The following is a 19,264-nucleotide window of genomic DNA, read 5'->3' on the forward strand; positions in this document are numbered from 1 at the left end:
AGGGACCAAGCTGGGTCGGCCTGCACGTGGACTGCAGGATGGGGCCAGCCAGCCTGGAGGGGGACAGTGTGGCCCTGTCTGCAGCTGAGTTTCCCCTAGGAACCACTGTGGGGTTTCTACTCAGTCTGAGGAACGTCTCTAAAGCTGGAAAGAGCCACGAGAGGGGTGAGTTCCTATCACTGAGGGTTTGTAAGCAGAGGCAGCTGCTCCCAGCCCCAGCCCTCCCCACTCCCCACTCCCTGGGTCAGGCTGGGGCCCCAGATCTTTCTCCAAGGCCCACAGGCCTGCCTCCACCCCTGTGTGGCTCTGCCCTTGTGTCCTCGGCCCTGGTGCTTCCAGGACCCAGGTCCAGCCCAGCCTCCTGTCTTGCGGGGCCTTTGTCAGAAGCTCAGATGGGGAATGGTTTGCCCGGGAAGGAGTGGCGGTGGGGCGGGTGCCGGGGCCGGGGCCTTTAGGAAGGGCAGGGGAGGGGCCTCCCAGCTAAGTAGGGAACAGTGTAGTTGGGAGATGTGGCAACTGGCTGCCTGGCTGCAGGCAGGAGAGTCCCCTTGGGCCTTGAAGGAGGGAGAGGACAGAGTAAGATACTCCCCGCCTCACAGAGAACCCAGGACTGGGGCTGGGCACATAGCCTGGCTGCTGCAGGTGGACACGGCTGGAAACCGAGGCTGGGCCCCGTGTCTCGCTCAGCTGAAGGCAGGATGAAGGGTAACCGGTCTTGGCAGCAGGAAGTACTGGAGCTGGCCTCAGGGAGGGACTTCCTCCCCTCTGCTCTGAAGGTTCTGGACAATCCAGTGCTCCTCCCAGGGGGACTCCAGCCACCCATTTGCTCAGCAGAGGGGGCACCAGGACGGCTGCCTGGAGGCAGAGGTGTGGGCATGGGGAGAACAGTGTGGCAGGGCGGGCTGGTGGGTGGGCTGTGGGCTGGCTCCAGAATGCAGGAAGGGTCCCAGCAGCCATTGCAGGCCCCCATGCGGACACAGCCCATCTGTGGCACGCTCACACTCACTCGTGCAAACCCAGCCCCGCCTACCCTCCCCCTCCTGCATGTGCACAGCCAGACCCACGGGGCCCTGGAGAAGCCTAGGTGCCTGGGAAGCCTTGCATGCCCAGGGCTGGCCTGCTCACCCCACCGCCACCTCTGACACTCGGCTCCTTCCTGCAGTCCACGCTGGCTCTTGCCCCCAAAGCTGCTGGACTCTGCTCCACCAAGGGTGGGCCGCCCAGTTCCCCAGGGCTCCCGCATGCAGCCCCTCCCTGTGGTCACCTGCTCTGGCTGCCACTCCACCCCAAGGCCAGCCCCAACTGGACATCAAAGAAACTCCCAATCTTCCCCCGAAACCCAAGTAAAAACCCAGCACAAACAGGTATTTGGGTTTTTTCCTTTGCAGATATTTTTTTAGTAGACATAGTCTTTTGTTGTTGTTGTTCTTTCTCATTTTACAGCAAACATTGCAAATATAGAAATATTTTTTCTGTACAATGGAACGACTAGAGTGTTCACCAGGGACCGGGCTGGGGGTGCACAGTGCTGCCCAGTCCAGCCCCCACCCCCACCCCAGCCCGTCTGCAGGCACAGCCTCCACCTCCCCACCGAGTCCGCAGCTTCAGGACGGTCCTGGAGGCTGCTCCACCTGCATCTGCTCCGTCCCTCTGTGGTGGCCTCCAGAGGTGGCAACGAAGAGATGGACTGGACAGAGTCCACAGAAGACCACAGACTGGGAGGTCCTGTGGGGGTGAGGGTGTGAGGTGACCATGTTGGCCATGCCCCCCATGATAGGGGTTATATTTTTGTAAAGAATTTCACTTTTATTATTTTTTTTAAAAAAGGAAGAAAATAAAGAGAAAGAGAGGAAAAGGAAAAAGGCAGAGAAGAATCAAGAGGAAGGATAATGAAAAAAAAATCCCCCACCCCCACCCCTAAGACACAGTTTTCCAAAGTCCCTGGTGTGCATGTGTGTGTGCGTGTGTGCATGTGTGTGCGTGTGTGTGCATGTGTGTGTACATGTATGTGCATGTGTGTGCGCGTGTGTGCACGCTGCTCCCTCGGTCTGTGGCGAGCACACCTCAGCGCAGGTGCTACGCCTCAGGACAGGTGCTTGTCCTGGTTGACGGCCCCTCCCCACTGCCCGCAGGGCCCGGCTCTGACAGTGACCTTCCTGTGTTGTGCGCGTGCGTCGGGTTCCTGGTGAGAGTCTCTGAGTTACAAATAGCTGCGGTGGATCTTGTATCCTTTTTGGTCCAGTGGGCATCACGAGTTTCGGGGTGGGCTGGCGAGGCACGGGGTGCCCGACCGAGGGCTCAGGACTTGTGCTGGGCGGACACGCCCTTCCAGTAGTCCAGGATGTCATGCAGATCCTCGTCTTTGGCGAACTGGACCTTCTTGCGCAGGGCGTGGCCGGCTGCCATGAACTCCTCCTCGTCCTTGTGCCGCCGGCGGCTCAGTCTGAAGCGCTCCCAGATGCTCTGGGTGGCCCTGCAGGTGTACTCGGGGCTGGAGGAGTAGCTCAGGTTGTGGTACTGAGGGGACAGCTGCGAGTAGGCCAGGTCGCGAGGCCTTGGCCGGGTCAGGGGCTCCAGGATGGACGCCTTGCGTCCACCCAGGCCCTCGTGGGCTGGTGGGGGCGGGGGCGGCGCGGGTGGCTCGGCCGGGTGGGAGCCGGGGTAGGAGTGCCGGTGCTCGCCGTACTGGCGGCCCTTCTCGGCCTCAGCCCGCAGCGCAGCGGCCGCGGGCGTCACAGTGAGGATGGTGTCGGCTGCTGGTGAGCTCTTCTCTATGTACTTGGCCTCCGCGGCGGCCTTGTGCACCGCCGCGGCCTCGGCGCGGAAGGCGCGGGGGCTGCGTGTGGAGCCGCCGCTGGACGAGGTGCTGGCCCGCGGGGGCCCCGGCGCTCCCTCCACGCTGTGGTGCCGCTGCAGGCCGTGGCTGAAGGCGTCCTTGTACACGGGCGACAGGAAGCTGTGCTTGCCGGCCAGCGGCTCGGACAGCAGCACCAGCTGCGGCTCGGCTGTGGACACGGCCCCGGACTTGACGCCCTGGAAGGCGGTGGACTCGGACTTGAGTGCGTCGATGCAGTTGTTGATGATCTGGTTGACTTTGTCCACCTCCTTGGCGATGGTGGAGATCTCGGCCACTGAGCTCTGGCTGTCGGGGCCGGGCCGGCCCAGCTCGCAGTCCCTGCGCTCGGGCGGCTCCCCGGTGCGCACCTCGATGTAGTTGCCCTTGCTGGCCTTGGGCGTCTCTCCGCTGTCCACCAGCTTGTACTGCTCCACCTCCCCGGTGGCCGCGGGCAGGTAGGGGATGCGGGTCACGGCCTCGGGGCCCAGCAGCGGGCCTTGGGACAGCGGGGCCAGGCCGGGCGCCTCCATCTCCGGCCCGTACTTGAGCTCGATGATGGTCTTCTTCAGGCTGCCAGCCGCGGCCGCCGCGGCCGCCTGCTTGTGCTTTTCCTCCTGGCGCCTCCGCCGGCGCAGGCAGTAGTACACGGCGCCCAGCACCAGCACCATGCCGAAGAGGCAGCCCAGGATGGTCATGATGTAGTGGGTGGCCGTGGAGGGGCTGGGCACGGGCCCGGGCGGGCTGGGCGGCTTGGGCAGGCAGATGGTGAGGCATGTGTGGTTGTGCTGGGTCCCGGAGCTGGTGGACACCACGCAGTAGGTGTAGTTGGTGAGCGTGTACAGGTTGGTCAGGCGGATCTCCTCCTGGGCCTGGGTCAGCTTGGACACGGTGGAGGGCTTGCTGTTGTTGTACTGCTCCAGCGTGTACATGCGGTTGAAAGGGCTGGGTAGCTGGACGGTGATGGTGGCTGAGTTCTGGGTCAGCTGCTTGACCTTAATGAGGGGACGCGCCTCGGCCTGGGTGGCCAGCGTGGCCACCAGCGGGGTGGTGCCGTCGCCCGAGAAGCATTCATCGTAGGCACAGGGCGCATCGCTGGGCTCAGGTGGTGGCGGTGGCGGCGGCGAGTGCCCAGGCTGGGAGCGACCTGGCACCAGGCGGGGCCCGGCTGCCTCAGCCACGGACCCATAGGAGTCCTCAGTGCAGACGGACTGGAGCTTGCTGAGGATGCTGCGCTGGCCTTGGCGGCCCTGGCCCAGCAGGTAGTAGCCGGAGTAGACGGGCGGCGACTCGCACTGCATGCGGTCGTAGGTCTGCGTGGCATTGGTGAAGGCCGCCAGCCAGCGCAGGAAGCCCAGCAGCTCGCAGGAGCAGTAGAAGGGGTTGCTGTACAGCTCGCACACCGACAGCTTGGCCAGCCCCGCGAAGGTGCCGCTGCTGAGCTGCTGGATGCGGTTCATGGACAGGTCGATGTTGACGATGTTGGGACACTCCCAGAAGGCGCTGGCCATGACCACCTCGATGAGGTTGGCCTGCAGGTACAGGTACTCCAGCTTGCTCAGGCCGCGCAGCATGCCCTCCGTGAGGTTGCGCAGCCGGTTGTAGCCCAGCTGCAGCACCTGCAGGTTGAACTGGCCCGAGAAGGCGCCGTCCTCGATGTAGCCGATCTCGTTCTTGGTGAGGTTGAGGTACGTGAGGTTGCCGAAGCGGCTCAGCGAGGCGTACTGCACGCTGCGGATGCGGTTCTCGTTGAGCCGCAGGTCCACGATGGTGTTGTTGATCTGCTGCGGGATGGCCTCGTAGGGAGGCTGGTTCTGGCTGCAGATGGCCAGCCACACGAACCCCTTGTCTCCCTCGATCAGCCAGCAGTCGCCGTGGGCCAGCCCTCCCGCGTGCAGCAGGGTGGCAGCCGCCACGCACACCCACAGCACACCCCACCCGCGCCCGGCCATCGGGACCCTTGCGGGAGACCCTGCTCAGCCTACCCAAGGGGACTGGGTGGGGGGCTGGGCGGCAGCTCCCGGAGGGAGAGAGGGGTGGGACGGGGAGCTGCCTGCACTCTCAGCCGTGTCCTGTCCCAAGCCACATGGCCACACGGCGCAAGTGCTGGGGTGGGGGGACACCTCCGTCACGGCCCGCCGCCCCTTGTCTTCTGTCCCCAGTCTGTGGTGGCCACAGCCTCCTTCCCCATGGGCCTGTGTGTCCTGGCAGCTCCACCTGGTGCCTCCGTTCCGTAGAAGTCACTGCTGAAGACAAAAAAGAAAGAAGGTCACGGAGGCCTCCTCCAGGGTCCCCTGCACGAGTGTGGCTGGGGCCTGGCTCCCGACCCTCCCGAGCCTCTGCTGTAAGACGGGCCGGAAGCCTCCCCAGAGCTTGGGGGAGACCAGGACCCTGGAGGGACACTCGGCTCCTCCAGCCTCTGCCTCAGCTTCCTCATCTGCAGAGGTGACACCACCTATGTGGCTGGGCTCCAAGGTATTGTGGCTGCTGGGAATCGAGACCCACCCAGCTCCCTCCACACCACACATAACCCTGGGCAGATGGGGAAACTGAGGCCCAGAGATGGGGCCCAGAGTCACCTGGCCAACAGGTGACAGGGCTGCTCCCGTGGAGACAGGGACGTGTCTGAATGACACTGCTGAGCTGTGTCCTCCACCTGGGAGCAAGGATGACGCTTCTGCTCGGGAAGGCCCAGCACAGCACCCTGCGAGCTGTCTGCAGGAGCCCTGAGCATGTCCTGGACCTGAGACAGAGAAGCCTTTTGGAATCTGGCCCCTCTCAAGCCCCTTCAGAGGCAGGCAGGGAGGGCTGGCCCATCTGTGGCCCAGGACTACCTGGGCTTGATCTGAGCTCTCTGAGCCTCAGAAGGAACAAACTGGAAGGTCTCTGAGGCCACCACCCCACACCCATGTCCTGTCCCCACCCTGCATTGGTGGAGTCTGGCCACGAGTTCTGGAAGGAAGGGAAGCCCACTCTGCCAAGAAGTCCCAGCGTTCTGCAGGCCTCCCAGGCTTGGGAAGGACGACTCTGCAGTCCCCGGGCCCGAGCCGTCTCCCTCCATCCCCACCCCATGGCTGGGCCTGCAGCCCACCAGCTCGGGAGCCTCCTCCCTTACCCAGCGCCTGCCGCAGCTGAGAGTGAACCAGGCCCCAGGCTGTGGGGAGCCCCACAGGGAGCGCGGCAGGGCTGAGAGTCCCCGAGGTGTGACCCGACCCGCCCAGCACAGACAGGGACCCTGCCGCCCACCCAGCAGGACGCGCCTCTCTGCCCCCTCGTGTTTTCCCCGCAGGAGGGAGAAATGGGTTTGTGTTTGCTTGTTAATGTTTGGATTTACAGCCGGCCTCTGTCCCTGTTCTCTGGCCTGGCGGGCAGCCAGCCGAGGGTATTTCACCAAGATTGACGTCTGCAACCAGTCCGCACTGAGGCGGCTCAAATTAGGAGAAAAAATATAATGATGTGAAATGGATTTTCCCCTCTTTGGAAACTTCATAAAGAACAATTTTGATCTGGCTCCTGGGAAGAGGCTATTTCTGATCTAAAGACGGGGAGAGATCAGAGGGGCTGGGGGCTGCAGAGGGTTCCTGGCCGGACGAGGAGCTGCCCCCAGGGCTGGGCCCAGCCAGGCCTGGACGCCTGGGGTCAGGAATGGCTCAGCAGGATGGGGCCTGCTTGGGTCTGGCTCCCCAAGCCAGGGAGCCTGCCAGGGAGGGCAGCACGACGCAGCTGGTGATGCCAAACCCCATCGCAGGAGAGCTCAGTGACGTCCAGAAAGGGCTGAGGGCTCCTCTGTCACCACTATCGTCCCCAGCATTGCACAGCTCTGGGCACCTGTGATCTGCGCCCCCGAGGGCACCCCCTCCCTCCCCACCAGAACGTCCACCCGTGATGTCCCAGAACCTGTGCCAACCTGTGGTCTGTGTTGCCTGGGCCTCCCGAGGGCCGGAGCCCAGCAGAGGTAGAGGGCGCGAGGTGGGGGCTGGGCAAGCACAGGACTGTCCCCAGGCTTCCAGAAGGGGGTGCTCAGAGTCTCCGCAGGCCCAACTAGGAAGTGTGGCGCCCCAGCAGTGCGATCGTAATCACCTTAATCTCTTGCTCAAAATAACCCAAAGTCAAGCTAAGGAGGATTACAGGGTCTAAAGAGCCCTATCACAGGGGCCGCGCGTCTCCCGCCACGCGGGCTCCGAGGGCCGGGCCGCCTGCACCGGTTCATGCCTGGGGCCTGCACACGCGTGTTGGCTGCATGTTTGCACAGGGGTCCACAAACACACGTCACCTACACACGTGTGCACGTGTGGGAACAAGTCCCAGGAGTTGCAGTGGCCCCTGTGGGGACTCCCCTTCCTGCCCACTTCAGCCCCCCGCCCCCCCCATTGCAGTCCATTCAGGCCGCAGAGAGATTCTCCTCCCTCCCTGCTCTGCAGCCTCCTCCATGAGGCTGGGCTGGCCTGTGTGAGGCGGGAGGCAAGGCTGCGATTCCAGCTTTTGCCAAATGGTTTTTGTTTTGGGGGTCCTGGAGGCTTAACTACATCCCCACATCCCCAGCCTCTCCTGCGTCACCCCACATTTAAATTTTTTTTTTTTTTTTTTAAATTTTGAGACAGGGTCTCGCTAAGTTGCTTAGGGCCTTGCTAAGTGCTGAGGCTGGCTTTGAACTTGAGATCCTCCTGCCTTGGCCTCCAGAGTCACTGGGATTACAGGCGTGAGCCACCCACCACACCTGGCTTTTGCCAGCTTTTGCACCTGTTCCCACCTGGCTTCTTCACCAAACCACCCAGGTGCAGGGATGTGCTAGACTAGGGCACGAATCTGGTGGCTGTCCCCCAGTGTGGCCGGCAGCCCTGGGGTGAGGAGGCTCGAACCCACTCCTCCCTCGGGAGGCTTGGCCTTTGTCCCTCTGTGGCCCTACAACCTCAGCCTTGGAGGAACCCCAAAGTTCTCCTTCCACACCTCGATTTGCAGCTGGGGAAACTGAGGCTGCAGAAGGACCTGTCTAAGGTCAGGACAGTGAATCAGCCAGAGCCTCCCCTGTCAGGGACTGGAGATGGGGGGCTGGCTGAGCAGCCGCCTCACAGGCCTGACGTCTCCACCCAGGAGCCCCAGGAAAGAGTGCCCCCCACAGGGGTCTGGGGGTCCCTGAGGGCAGAAGCCATGGCCTCACGTGAACGAGGAGCAGCTGCTGTGGGGACAGGCCAGAACCTGGGCGGGTTCTGAAGGGACCCTGCAGCTGGGCTCCCTCGCTCACGGGTTCGAGATTCCCTCATTCTCCTGACCCCTCCCCACCCTGGGCACCCCTCACTGACCACCGTCCCTCCACCCTGGGCTCAGGTTGCCATGGTGGCGCACGGGGCCTGGCAGGACCTGGGCTGTGGACTGTGCTCTTGGAGGGGTGAGTGGTCCTTTCCCTCCACCTGCTGCACCGTCTCCTCCATGCCTCAGGCCTCAAGGGACACGGAGGGGTGGGTACCACCTTGGCCCCTGTGAGGCCCTCTCCCCTCCGTGGCTCCCCGTCCCAGGGCAGGTGTTCCACAGCTCTGTGTGTGCTGCTGCCCAGTCGAGCCACCGCTGGTCACATGTGGCTACAAGCACCAGAAACGTGGTCAGTGGCTGCGGTGTTGGACCACATAGTTCTAGAACCTTCCGTCAGAACAATCAAGTGACTGGACTTGAGCGACCTCCACCCTGTTCCCCCCATTCTCCTTAATAGCAAATCTTCCCAAAAGAGTGGCCAGCAGTTTCGGTCCTGTCTCCTCACTTCAGCTTTGCTCAGCCCTTCCTGCCCAGCGTCCAGCGTCCACCCGCCCCCGGCAGCTCTGGAGCCAGCTCCCGTCAAGGTTGCTGGCGACTTCCTCCTGCCGTGTTCAGAGGGCACGCTCCTATTTTTATCTTGCCTACCCTTCAGCAGCACTTGGCCCAGGTGCCTGCCCGCTCCCTGCTGAGGCACCTCTGCTCCACGCTGCGGATCGGCCACTGTCTCCTGTCCCCACTGCTGGTGCCTCACCTGGACCTCTGGCTGTCCTTGGAGCCCAGTTGTCCTCAGGTCCCTCCCCTGTGGTCCCCAGGTGGCCTTGTTCCTTGTGGTTTCCATGTTGACACTCTCAATTCTGCAAAGGGTGTGCTGACCTCTGACCCCAGTCAGGTTTTGGAGGTCAGACTCAGCACGGGGGACGGGTCTGGGGTGGGGACCGTCGCTGGCCCCTGCAGAGAGAGGGGCACTCCAGGGGACCGAGCGAGCAGCTCTGTCCAGCTAGTCCTGGGAAGTGGAACCCCCACCCCGATCACCACGGCTGTTCCAGCTGGAGCTGGGAGCCGAGGGGCAGGGCCACCTGTCCTGGATGGAGACGGTAGAAGATGCCACATCCCTGGGGACGGCTGGCCAGTCGGACTCTTGCACAGGGAGGGAACATTCAAAAGACCCTGGGAAGGAAATGCATTTGACTCCCCTGAAGCACTACTGCCTGGGTGGGTGGCAGGGGACACGGTTAGCACCTAGAGTGGGACAGCTGGCCACGGGGCCAGGCTGCCACGGGCTGTGGAAACACTTGACACCCCATGATGCCCCCGGCATGTGGGGCCAAAGCCAGCCAGCCTGCACCTGCCCTGCTGATGGGCCTGGACGGCAGGACAGCCTCGTGGTTTTGCCCTAAGCACACTGGGTGGCTTCCACTGCAAATGGGTGGCCAGGCAAGACACTAGGGGCAGTAGGACTGCAGGGTGTGGTGGTGCACACCTACAATCCCTGTCACAGGAGGCCGAGGCAGGAGGATTACAAGTTCGAGGCCAGCCTCACCAACTTAGCAAGACTTTCAGCAACTTAGGGAGACCCTGTCTCAAAATAAAAAAAAATTACCTCATGTACAGACATGACTGTCTGATTGATGGGATCCTACAATGTGGACCATCAGAAAAATGAGAAATTATCCTCCATTTAGGTATGATCTATCCAAGTGCAAGAACGCATCCTACTGTCATATGCAGCTAATTAGAATGAATAAAATAATTTTTTTTAAAAGGGCTGGAGATGTAGCTTGGTGCTAAAGTGCCCCTGGATTCAATCCCTATTAATAAAACTAAACTAAAACCAGGAACAGCGTGCTCCCTGAAAGTCTCCCGGGCGGGGTAGAGGAGACCAGCAGGAAAAAGGAGGCCCAGCTCATCAGGGGAGGCCGGGCAGGATCGCAGGAGGTGCTAGCAACTGAGGAGTCTGTAAGCAGAGAAGAGGGCTGAGGGCATCCCAGGCAAGGAGGGTGCCAGGCGGGCAGCAGGAGGCAGGCAGGTGCACTTCGGGAAGGCCCCTCTCCAGGGACTGCGGGGTGTCCAGGGTGTGAGCAGTGGTGGCCAATGCCAGGGGGTGCCAGGCTGCAGGGGCACTGGGGCCAGGCTGCAGGAGAGGAGCCTGAACTCTGGTCCACTCGTGCCCCCTGGCCACCTGCATCGCCTGGCGGGCAGCGCTTCCCTCCCTGCCTCCCTACAGGGAGAACTGGCAACAGCAGAGCAGCAGAGCCAGGCTCTTCCCCAACCCCTGTGCCCAGGTCCCAGTGTCCCCACCCCCAATCACTGAACCAGGTGTCTAGAAGTCCAGGACCTCCCGTCTGTCTGGCGCCCTTGTGACATCCCCTGGCCCCCACGACTGCGCACATGCAAAGGTGCGTCCGCAGGGGTCGACCCACACCAAGACCCGAGCCCACGTCTCCTGGCCGCCCGGGTCCACACGCACCAACCCATGGGAGAGCACCTCTGTCACCCAGGGGACGATGGGGACAGTGCGTAAGGCTAGCACCAAGTTCCCTCTGCCACATTGACTCTGTGGCCTGTCACTGCTAATGAAATAAAGAAATACGGTGTTTCCGGGCTTTTAAACTTCTTATGACCAGATTTGCATAATCGCGGCAGCCGTGCTGGGACGGAGCACATCTGTCTAAAAATATCGTTCCTCTCCTCGATGGCTGAGCCAGACGGGAGGCCTCGCTGGGCTGGGGCTGGGGCCAGGGCTAGACCGGGCATTTGCTGATGGACTTTCTTTCCACCTCCGGGGAAAACGTGGGCCGAGGGCCAGGCGTGGGGAGGCGGGGAGATAGGCGGAAAGTTATAGATCGATAACTTTTCACCGTTCCAATGTTTTGCCGATAGATCATGTTTACTGCTAATGCTCGCCCGCCTCTGCAGCGTGGCTCTCGCCAGCACGGTCTCCCCAGGCTCTGCCGCAGAGCCCACGGGGGTGTGATGGGCATGTCGGGGCAGCTGTGGCCTCAGGCTGCAGGGCACAGCAGCACCAACCTAGGTCAGCCAGGAGCAGCTGCGGCCAGCCTGACTCCTGCTTTGTCAAGAGGCACGGGACCATCTCGGGCCAGGGTGTGAATGTTGGCTTTGCTCTACCCTGGCTGTGTGACCTTGGACAATTCATTCACCCTCTCTGAGCCCACTGTCAAATGGAGACAATTGTGGCATCTCCTTGCCAGGGTTTTGGCGGGTACATGACCAATTACGTAAGGCTTCGGCAGTTGCCTGGGGCGGGGTTTGCCATGGACAGTCATCTCTGGCTCCTCCAGCTGACCCTTGGCCTGGGGCCATGGGGGAAGGGAGCGTGGGTAGATGGAGCCGTCCTCTGGAGCAGCGTGGCCACTGTTCCAGGTACCCACCCGGGGAAAGCCCCAGGAGGGCTCTCCGCAGTCCAGGGGCTTCCTCACACCCTCCAAGGACCGGCCTTCTTGCTCCCGGGGGTTGGCTGTGGGTCAGGCCTGCCTGGCATCCAGGAGCGCTGAATCAGCAGGCCTGGCTCCCAGGACTTGGCCACAGGGTCGCGTTTGGCATGCACTGGACCTTAGCCGGCCCTGATCTTGTCCTCCAGGAGGCCAGGCTGGGGAAAGGCTGAGGGGACCACTCCCTGTAAGGCACTCTCCTGTAAGACTGGGTCACCAGAGAAGATCTCCACGGATGCCTGAGGAGGAGCCCAGAACCTCGGCATCCCGTGACCTCCGCAGACCTCGCCCGCCAGCCTGCCGAGAGCGGAAGCACACAAGGCTGCACACAGCGAGCCTCGTTTGCTCCGCGGTCTGCATGTCCCGAGTGCCTGCTGGACACCTAAGCGCTCCTCTGTCCTGGAGACAGGCACCGGCCACCCCCAGAGGCAGGCACGGAAACAGACGCCAGCAACAGAGCCCAGCACACAACTTGCTAGAGATGGAGATTCCCGCCCCCCGTGTCCCCAGAGGGGGCCCTGAGCCCAGGCCCCGCGGGCGGGCCCCGTGCTGCGGTGTGAGCACCCCAAAGCCCCTGGCTCTGCTCTGGGAAGGCTCACGCCAGCCCTCCTCCCTCCTCCCTCCAGGTCGGGCAGCTCCAGGCTGCTCTCAAGTTAATTAGGGACCCAAACATTTAATGGTCCGTTGTGCTTCCACCGGGCATCTTTTTAAATTAAAAAACATGATGTATGGCACCGTTGGAGGGAGAAATCACTTTGCAATGGCTCCCCGCTCAGGCGCTGGCAGGGCTGCGGGGAGGAGGGTGCCTGGCTGGCCCCTGGAGATGAGGGACAGCGTGTCACCCTCCCCCCTGGAGATGAGGGGTGGCATGTGACCCTCTCCAGGAACACTGGTCCACTCCCTGCCCTTGAAAGCACATCACTTAACCCAGGCACGGGTCTAGGTGTCCAATGCATGCCTGGCACTGTCCCACCACACCCTTCTAACCTTGGCAGCTGGGAAGTTCTATCTTTAGTCTGACCTGAATCTCTTCAGTTGTTTTGAGGGATGGCTGGTTTGAGACCGAAGGTAGAGACCTGCTATTCTCTCCCTAGTAGTACCCTGACCTCCAAGAGCCCCTGAATTCTGGAAAGCCCTTTCTGATGATACTGAGCTCGAGGATTTTGTCCCAGTTCTGAGCTCCGATCCCAGCCTGGCAGGACAGCAGGATCTCATTGTAGGAGGTGACTGGGCCCCTTCGAGACCCTGAGGCCAGCTCCCTAGGTCTGTACCCCTCGCCCCAGGCCCAGGCACACAGGTGTAGCGACTTGTGAGCCCCTGGCCCGCCTCTCGCACACGGTCCTGCCCCGCACCACTGTCTCCGCGACTTCAATGGTGCAGCTTCCACCCCCGTGAATTGTGCTGAAGATCGTGGGCGTGGCTTCCGAGCAGGGGGGTGAATGAGCAAACAGCGCAAACGTCGCATTAATGAGGGAGATTAACCGCCCCCGGGCTGGCCTGGGGGCGTCTGCCATGGAGCGGGCACACATTGGTGCCTTGGGATGAGCTTCCCATGCTGGCTGCAGACGGAGCCCCAGGGAGGATGGGGAGGACCAGGCCAGGCAGGAACCCTCCGTCACCGTCCCTCAGCAACTGAAGCCTGTTGGTTGCCGAGAGCTTGGTCCCCTCCAGGGGTTCCAGGGCTCCTGCACGTCCAGCTGTGACGGTATCCATGACTCCCACAGCCAAGGGCAGGGGCACTGTCACCGAGAGGCCCTGTCCCTCCAGGAGGCTCCTCAGCCACCAGCCTTCTCACGTGCCACAGCAGGTCCCCCCACGCCACCCGTCAGGAGCTCTGCACCCAGGACTGGCCTTCATCTGCCAGGACACCCTGCTGGGGTCCCCTGAGCTGTGGAAACAACATTGCATGTCACATGGCCTTATTCCAAAGTGACCTCTCACCCTGTCCCCAGCTGAGAGACCTCAGCTGCCCCTCAAGAGAGAGGCTTCTGCAGGACAGACAGCCCCTGGGCCTCGGGACCCTCACCCTCCCAGTCTGCCAGAGAGGAGCCTTCCATCGCTGGCAGCCTGGGTAGCTCGGAGCGGCCCTGAGACTGGACACCTGCCTCCGGCTGCTTAGCGCCTTTACAGTCTGAATTCCCACACTTAACGTTCAATCCACCTGGAACATATTTCTCAGGTGTAAAGAAGGATTGAAATCGACTTCCTCCCCTCCCCCAAGCAGGCGACAAATTGTCCTGACACCATCTATTGAATAATCGATTCCCTCTGGTTGATTTGTGAGGCTCCAACCTCTCCCTCCTCCCCGCCTGGCTCCCGGGTGCCCTCAAGAGAGTCCACACGTCATAAAAGACCACGACGCCCTGCCAATGGTCCCTGTGTCCCTCGCCCGCCCGTGTGTACAGAGGCGCTTGACCTGGGTTTCTAGTGTTTTCTCGAAGATGCTGTCTCAGGAAGGCCAGCTCGCCCACCCACCACCCATCTCTGCTGGTCTGTGGGGCCCACAAAGCCCCACTAGGACCAGCGAGGACTGCGATGATCTGATCCACCCTCCATCTCGAGTCTTCTAGACGGGAGGCCCGTGGTAGGCGGGCGGAGTCTGGAGGTAAGCGGGAAGAGTCCAGGGTTTGCTTCCCAGGCCCAGAGCGAGCCATGGGTGCTGGAGACGGCTTCACCAGCTGCCAGTGACCGGCAGTGACACTTGGTGACTCTCGACTGTCCCGGGGGTGGCCCCTCTCGGCCATTTCCATCACAGAGACTATAAACAGCTGGAAAGACCCTCTGTCTGGAAAGACCCTATGCCTGCTTTCTGTGCTCTTTTGGCTGGAATGTTCTTTCTGAGGAAACCTTAGGACAATTTTCCTCTTGCTTTTCCATACCGGCCCCCCAGTTGCTGATGGGATTGTGCTGACCCTGTACACTAATTCCACCATAGTTTCCAGGCAAGATTCCAGCATGGCACACGGCTCTCTTCCTGCTTTCTCTTAGGTCTCTCAGGAAAACTTCATAGAGTTCTTCATAATGATCCTAAATTTTTCTTGTAAATTTATTCCGGAAAATTCCTTGGGGTTTTTTTGTTGTTCTTTTATTGTTGCCGTTGTGAGCGGGGACTGTTGATTTTATTACGCGTTCCGACGAGTTGTTCTTAGTACAAATGAAAATTATTGATTTGTATCATGTTTGTTTTATATCCAACCCAGCACCTTCATATTAAATTCTTGTATTAAATTATTTTCTCTGTTGGTTCTCTCGGGTCTCCAGGGCCTCAAATCATACTGGCTGCAGATAATTGCAATTCTTTCCTAGAGACACGCCGTTTAATTCCGTTTCGTGTCTTATTGCTTTGTCCTGCATTTCTGGACAATGAGAAGAGCACTGCTTTTTTAATAGAAGTTTTTGAATGGGTATCATTGAAAATTTCATCATTTAGAATGAGACTGACTGTTGAACTGAGAGAGATTCTTTAATGTGATAAAAAAAAAAAAGTACCTTTCTCGGTCTATTTTTAGCAGTCACTTTGAAGTCAGAACTTGGCGTGGGATTTTGTCAAATACCTTTTGTCATTTATCAACACGACATTCTGGCTGACCTGCGGCTACCATGTATTATATTAATAGATTTCTCTAATATTAAGCCATCTTTGAATTCTTTGTATAAATCCTACATAATCATGGCAGATTATCGCTCTAATATTCTGTGGAATTGGATTTGCTTGTGTCTTGTTGAGGACTTCTGATTCAATATTCACAGGCGAGACTGCTGTGGGGTTTCATTTCCTGGATGTCTTTGCATTTGGGGATTTGGGGCCAGGGTCACTTCCTCCTCCAGACAGTGGTCAGCAGCTCATCCAAGTGATGCTTCTGATGGGGACCCCCCCAGGTTCCAGGGGCATGAGGTCCATTCACAATGGTGAGCTGCCCAAAGCCACATGGGCAGCACCGAGCCACTCTGTAAATGAATGGTCATCCTCTGCAGTGGGAGGTCACCCTGTTTGTCCTTCATGCCTTCTGTGTTTCACGATTCAGGGTTGGCTCACGGGAAGGTAGAGCCATCTCCTCTGGGAACACCTTGGTAGCTCAGAAGGCATCTTACTCGGGGATTTCAAGCTGCAGCCCTGGAGAACAGGGCCACTCAGTAGGGGCTGCTGAGGGCCATGGAGGATGGGCCTGGAGACTGTCCCTAATGCCCCCACCCAGGGCCTGCTGATCTGTGTTCTGGGTCATCCACGTGTGGACTGTCGGACATTGCAATAGATGTTGGGGCCCAGAGAATGCAAAATGAGGAGAGGATCCTGCCCCAGGCCCCACAGGACATCCATCCTGAGATAAGTCACAGGGACAGTGGCAAGACCAGAGGCAGGCCTGTCCAGCAGATCCCGATTCTGAAAGGTGGCTTCAACTTCATGTCCCATTGCTCATCAAAAAATGAGCCCTTTGCCGGGTGCAGTGGCACATACCTGTAATCCCAGTGGCTCAGGAGGCTGAGGCAGGAGGATCATGAGTTCAAAGCCAGCCTCAGCAACTTAGCAAGGTGGTTAGCAACTCAGCAAGATACTGTCTCTAAATAAAATATTAAAAAGGGCTGAAGATGTGAGGATGTGGCTCGTGGTTAATCGCCCTTGGGTTCAATCCTCAGTACCAGAGAGAGAGAAAGAGAGAGAGAGAGAGAGAGCGCTTGCCTCCCTTTCCCTCCCCGTCAGAGCTTGGGTCAGTCTCCACAGCCTTGGAGCCCCTGGCCTGAGGCTGTCCTGACCAGCCCTGACTGAGGCAGAGCTGTGTCCACCACGGCCTCCAGGACAGCAGCAGCTTTCCAACATGAGATGCTGCGGCCCAGGGAGGGTCTCCAGGCGCGGTGTCAGCTAGAAAGAGGCCTCGGACCTCAGCACTGGCTTGGGAGTGGAGGACCCAGGACTGAGCAGAGCAGATGCCAGAGAAGCCCTGACTTGCAAAGCCCAGCACAGAACAGTGGGTCTGGGTGCCACAGGTCGGTGATGCCGAGCACAAAGTGAGAGGGGCAGCTGGTGGTCCCTGCTCTCCCCACGGTCCCTTCCCCAGTCTCTGAAGCAGCTCTAGCCTGAGAATCACAGGGAGGACCCATGAGCACCGAGGGCTCTGGGTTTGGGGTCAGGGACAGCTGTCCAATGCCCACCTCGCAGGACAGGAGCCTGAGACAGGGCTTTGACCCTTGCTGGCCTCCTGGCCCTGCCTACCCGCTGGGGATTTTGTGGAACTTTCTGAACTCTGAACCTCAGTTTCTTCTTTCTTTTTCTTTTCTTTTCTTTCTCTTCCTCCTCTTCTTCTATTTGGTACTGGGGATGGAACCCAGCGTGCTCAACCCCTGAGCCACATCCCCAGCCCACTTTTGTATTTTATTTAGAAACACGCTGAGTTGCTTAGGGCCTCCCTAAGTTGCTAAGGCTGGCTTTGAACTCTCAATCCTCCTGCCTCAGCCTCCCCAGCTGTTGGGATTACAGGCGTGCGCCACTGCACTTGGTCCTCAGTTTATTTTTCTGACAACTGGGACCGCAATAATGACAAGAGTCATTAATGGCAGCAGGAGAGTGGGACGCGAGGTGCTTGTGGACACACGGGCCCTCTGTGGCTGGCCAGCCAGCATGCCCCACTACCCTGCTGGACCTGGTGTAAGTGGGGCAACCCTGCACCCCGCCCTGGTTCCCGCAGAGCGCTCAGTCTTTCTCGGTCTCACTCTCCCTGTCCCGGAAACGGCAGTGGTGATGCTGCTCTGCAGGTCCACCCAGGGGTCTCGGGAAAGTAGGCATTTGCACAGTGCACCCTGCAAGCCGCCAGGTTCTTGTTGGGGGGTGTCTTGGGGGACAGGAGAAAAGGCAGGTGTGAACAAAGTCCAGCAGGTGCCACTGGCCAGGGGCCCCCGGGTCGGGGTACAGTTTCCTCGGGGCAGGACGTGAGTTGCAGCCAGGTGGAGGGTCCCGGGGTGCCGCGGGGCAGCTGCCTCTGCAGGCCCAGGCCAGCCCGCGACGCCCCCTCGACTCTCGGGCTCTATAAAACCTCACTCCAATGACAGCAGACACTAATCACAGCGGAAAGGCCGCAGGACGGTTGATCTGGAAGAGCACACACCTTGTATCATGGCGCCCCTTGGGGAAGAGGCCGGGGCTGGGGACCCCTCACAGGGCCTGGGGCTCCAGCCAAGGGGACGGAGGGGCGCAGTGGAGAGTGGGGGAGGGAAGCGGTGCCGGGTGGGTGGGGTAGAGGGGCGGCCGAGTGGGAGCCCACAGAGGCCCTGCTTCCTCCTGCCCTGCCAGCCCAGCGTCGAGAGCCTGGGCAGCCTGGACCGCTGGCCTCTCAGGCCCTCCCTGCCGACAGGTGGACAGGGGAGTCCAGCAGGCTCAGGAGTCCAGCGGGCGGAAACAGACTGGCGGACCAGGCCGGGCCTGCAGGCGGGCGGAACCCAGGAAGAAAGTGGAGTCAGCAAGTGTCCGAGGAGATGGAAGGAGCCCCCCGCCACCCTCAGGGGCTGGGAGACAGCCTGCGGCCACCCCAGGAAGGTCCTTGGCTGCTGCTGAAGGTCCCAAGGTGCAGCCCCCTCTAGCCGCTCTCCGGGGGAAGAGGCACCGGAAGACCAGCCAGGCAGCCCTCAGAGATGCCCCTGCCCGAATGACGGCCCAGGGAGGAGGCGCTGGCCGCATGGTGGGGGGATCTGCGCCTGTGACCTTGGCCTCCCGAGGAAGCAGCGGTGAGGGCCGAGGAGACCGGGCAGGACCCGCCCACCCTCCTGACGGCCACACTGGGGGACCCGGCCTCCAGCAAGGCTCTGGCCTGCCCTGCACATGTGCCAGCTGTTCAGGGACCGGGGTCCCTGGGGGTCTGGGGCTGCGACCTCGCCAGCTCCCCACGGTGAGCGGCAGTTTGCGGTCACCCGAGAGCCCCAGCGGGTCAGAAGCCCAAGCTCCCACAGCTGGACGTGGCTCAGAGTCACCCCAGCCCCACAGGCCACACCCGCACAGGGGGTCAGCAGAGTCAGCTCCCCGTCACCGCGGGGAGAAGGACGAGAGCAAGTTCAGGGGTGACCGTGGCCACCTGAGGGGTCGGCGCGCGGGCCGGGGACAAGGTGTCTGCCCTGCCCGGCACGGCTTGGCCCAGACCTCGGGGAGAGGACGGAAGCCCTGCTGGCCTGGCACCTGCCTGCCCCAGATGCTGTCCCCAGAGCTTCGCGTCTACCCGGATATCGACATGACAGTCACCCTGGACGCTGAGGCCGTGGCTCCTGTCAATCACCCTGGACACTGAGGCCGTGGCTCCTGTGTTACAGACGAGGCCCTGAAATGCTAGCTAATCAGCCGGTGTCCCTCGTGCTGCAGGGCCTGTGGGTCAAGCCCAAGCAGCCTGGCCGCAAGCCCCGGGGATAACCTTAGGTCCCCTGGCCCACAGGTGGATGGCACATGCCCCACAATGGGGGACAGGACAGCCCATGAGGAAAGGGAGGGAGTGGAGGGCCTGCGTGCAGGACTGGTGTGTGCAGAGGCCCCAGGCTGTGGGTGGACACTGACTTTTCTGGTGAGTGTAGCCCAGCACACAACAGCCAAGCAACATCTCGCAAAGGTAAAGATGTACAAGTCCATGAGCCCCATCCTAGCCTGGGTATATCCCTGCAGGAGCTGCGAGAGGTGTCTGAGGAGGTACACAGCAGCCTAGCTTATCATGACACTCGATGTCAAGTGAAGTACTATACAGCAGTGAAAAAGAACAAACCATCC

The 19,264-nt window shown here is 60.7% G+C and overlaps 1 protein-coding gene across 5 annotated transcripts in view; it reads right to left on the reverse strand.

The window, feature by feature from the left end:
* Window positions 1-1,921: 1,921 nt before the first annotated feature.
* Elfn1 (extracellular leucine rich repeat and fibronectin type III domain containing 1) overlaps window positions 1,922-19,264 on the reverse strand; it is a 64,352-nt gene continuing 47,009 nt past the window's right edge. For 3 of the 5 annotated variants that reach the window (XM_047533666.1, XM_047533669.1, XM_047533668.1), the window contains exon 3: window positions 1,922-5,079. In XM_047533666.1, the coding sequence (XP_047389622.1) occupies window positions 2,299-4,785 (2,487 nt within the window). In that variant the 5' untranslated portion in view covers window positions 4,786-5,079 and the 3' untranslated portion in view covers window positions 1,922-2,298. The remainder of the gene's footprint in view (window positions 5,080-19,264) is intronic. The other 2 variants (XM_047533667.1, XM_047533670.1) reach the window with 1 other exon arrangement.

This window comes from Sciurus carolinensis, chromosome 18 (assembly GCF_902686445.1).
Source record: "Sciurus carolinensis chromosome 18, mSciCar1.2, whole genome shotgun sequence".
NCBI lineage: Eukaryota > Metazoa > Chordata > Mammalia > Rodentia > Sciuridae > Sciurus > Sciurus carolinensis.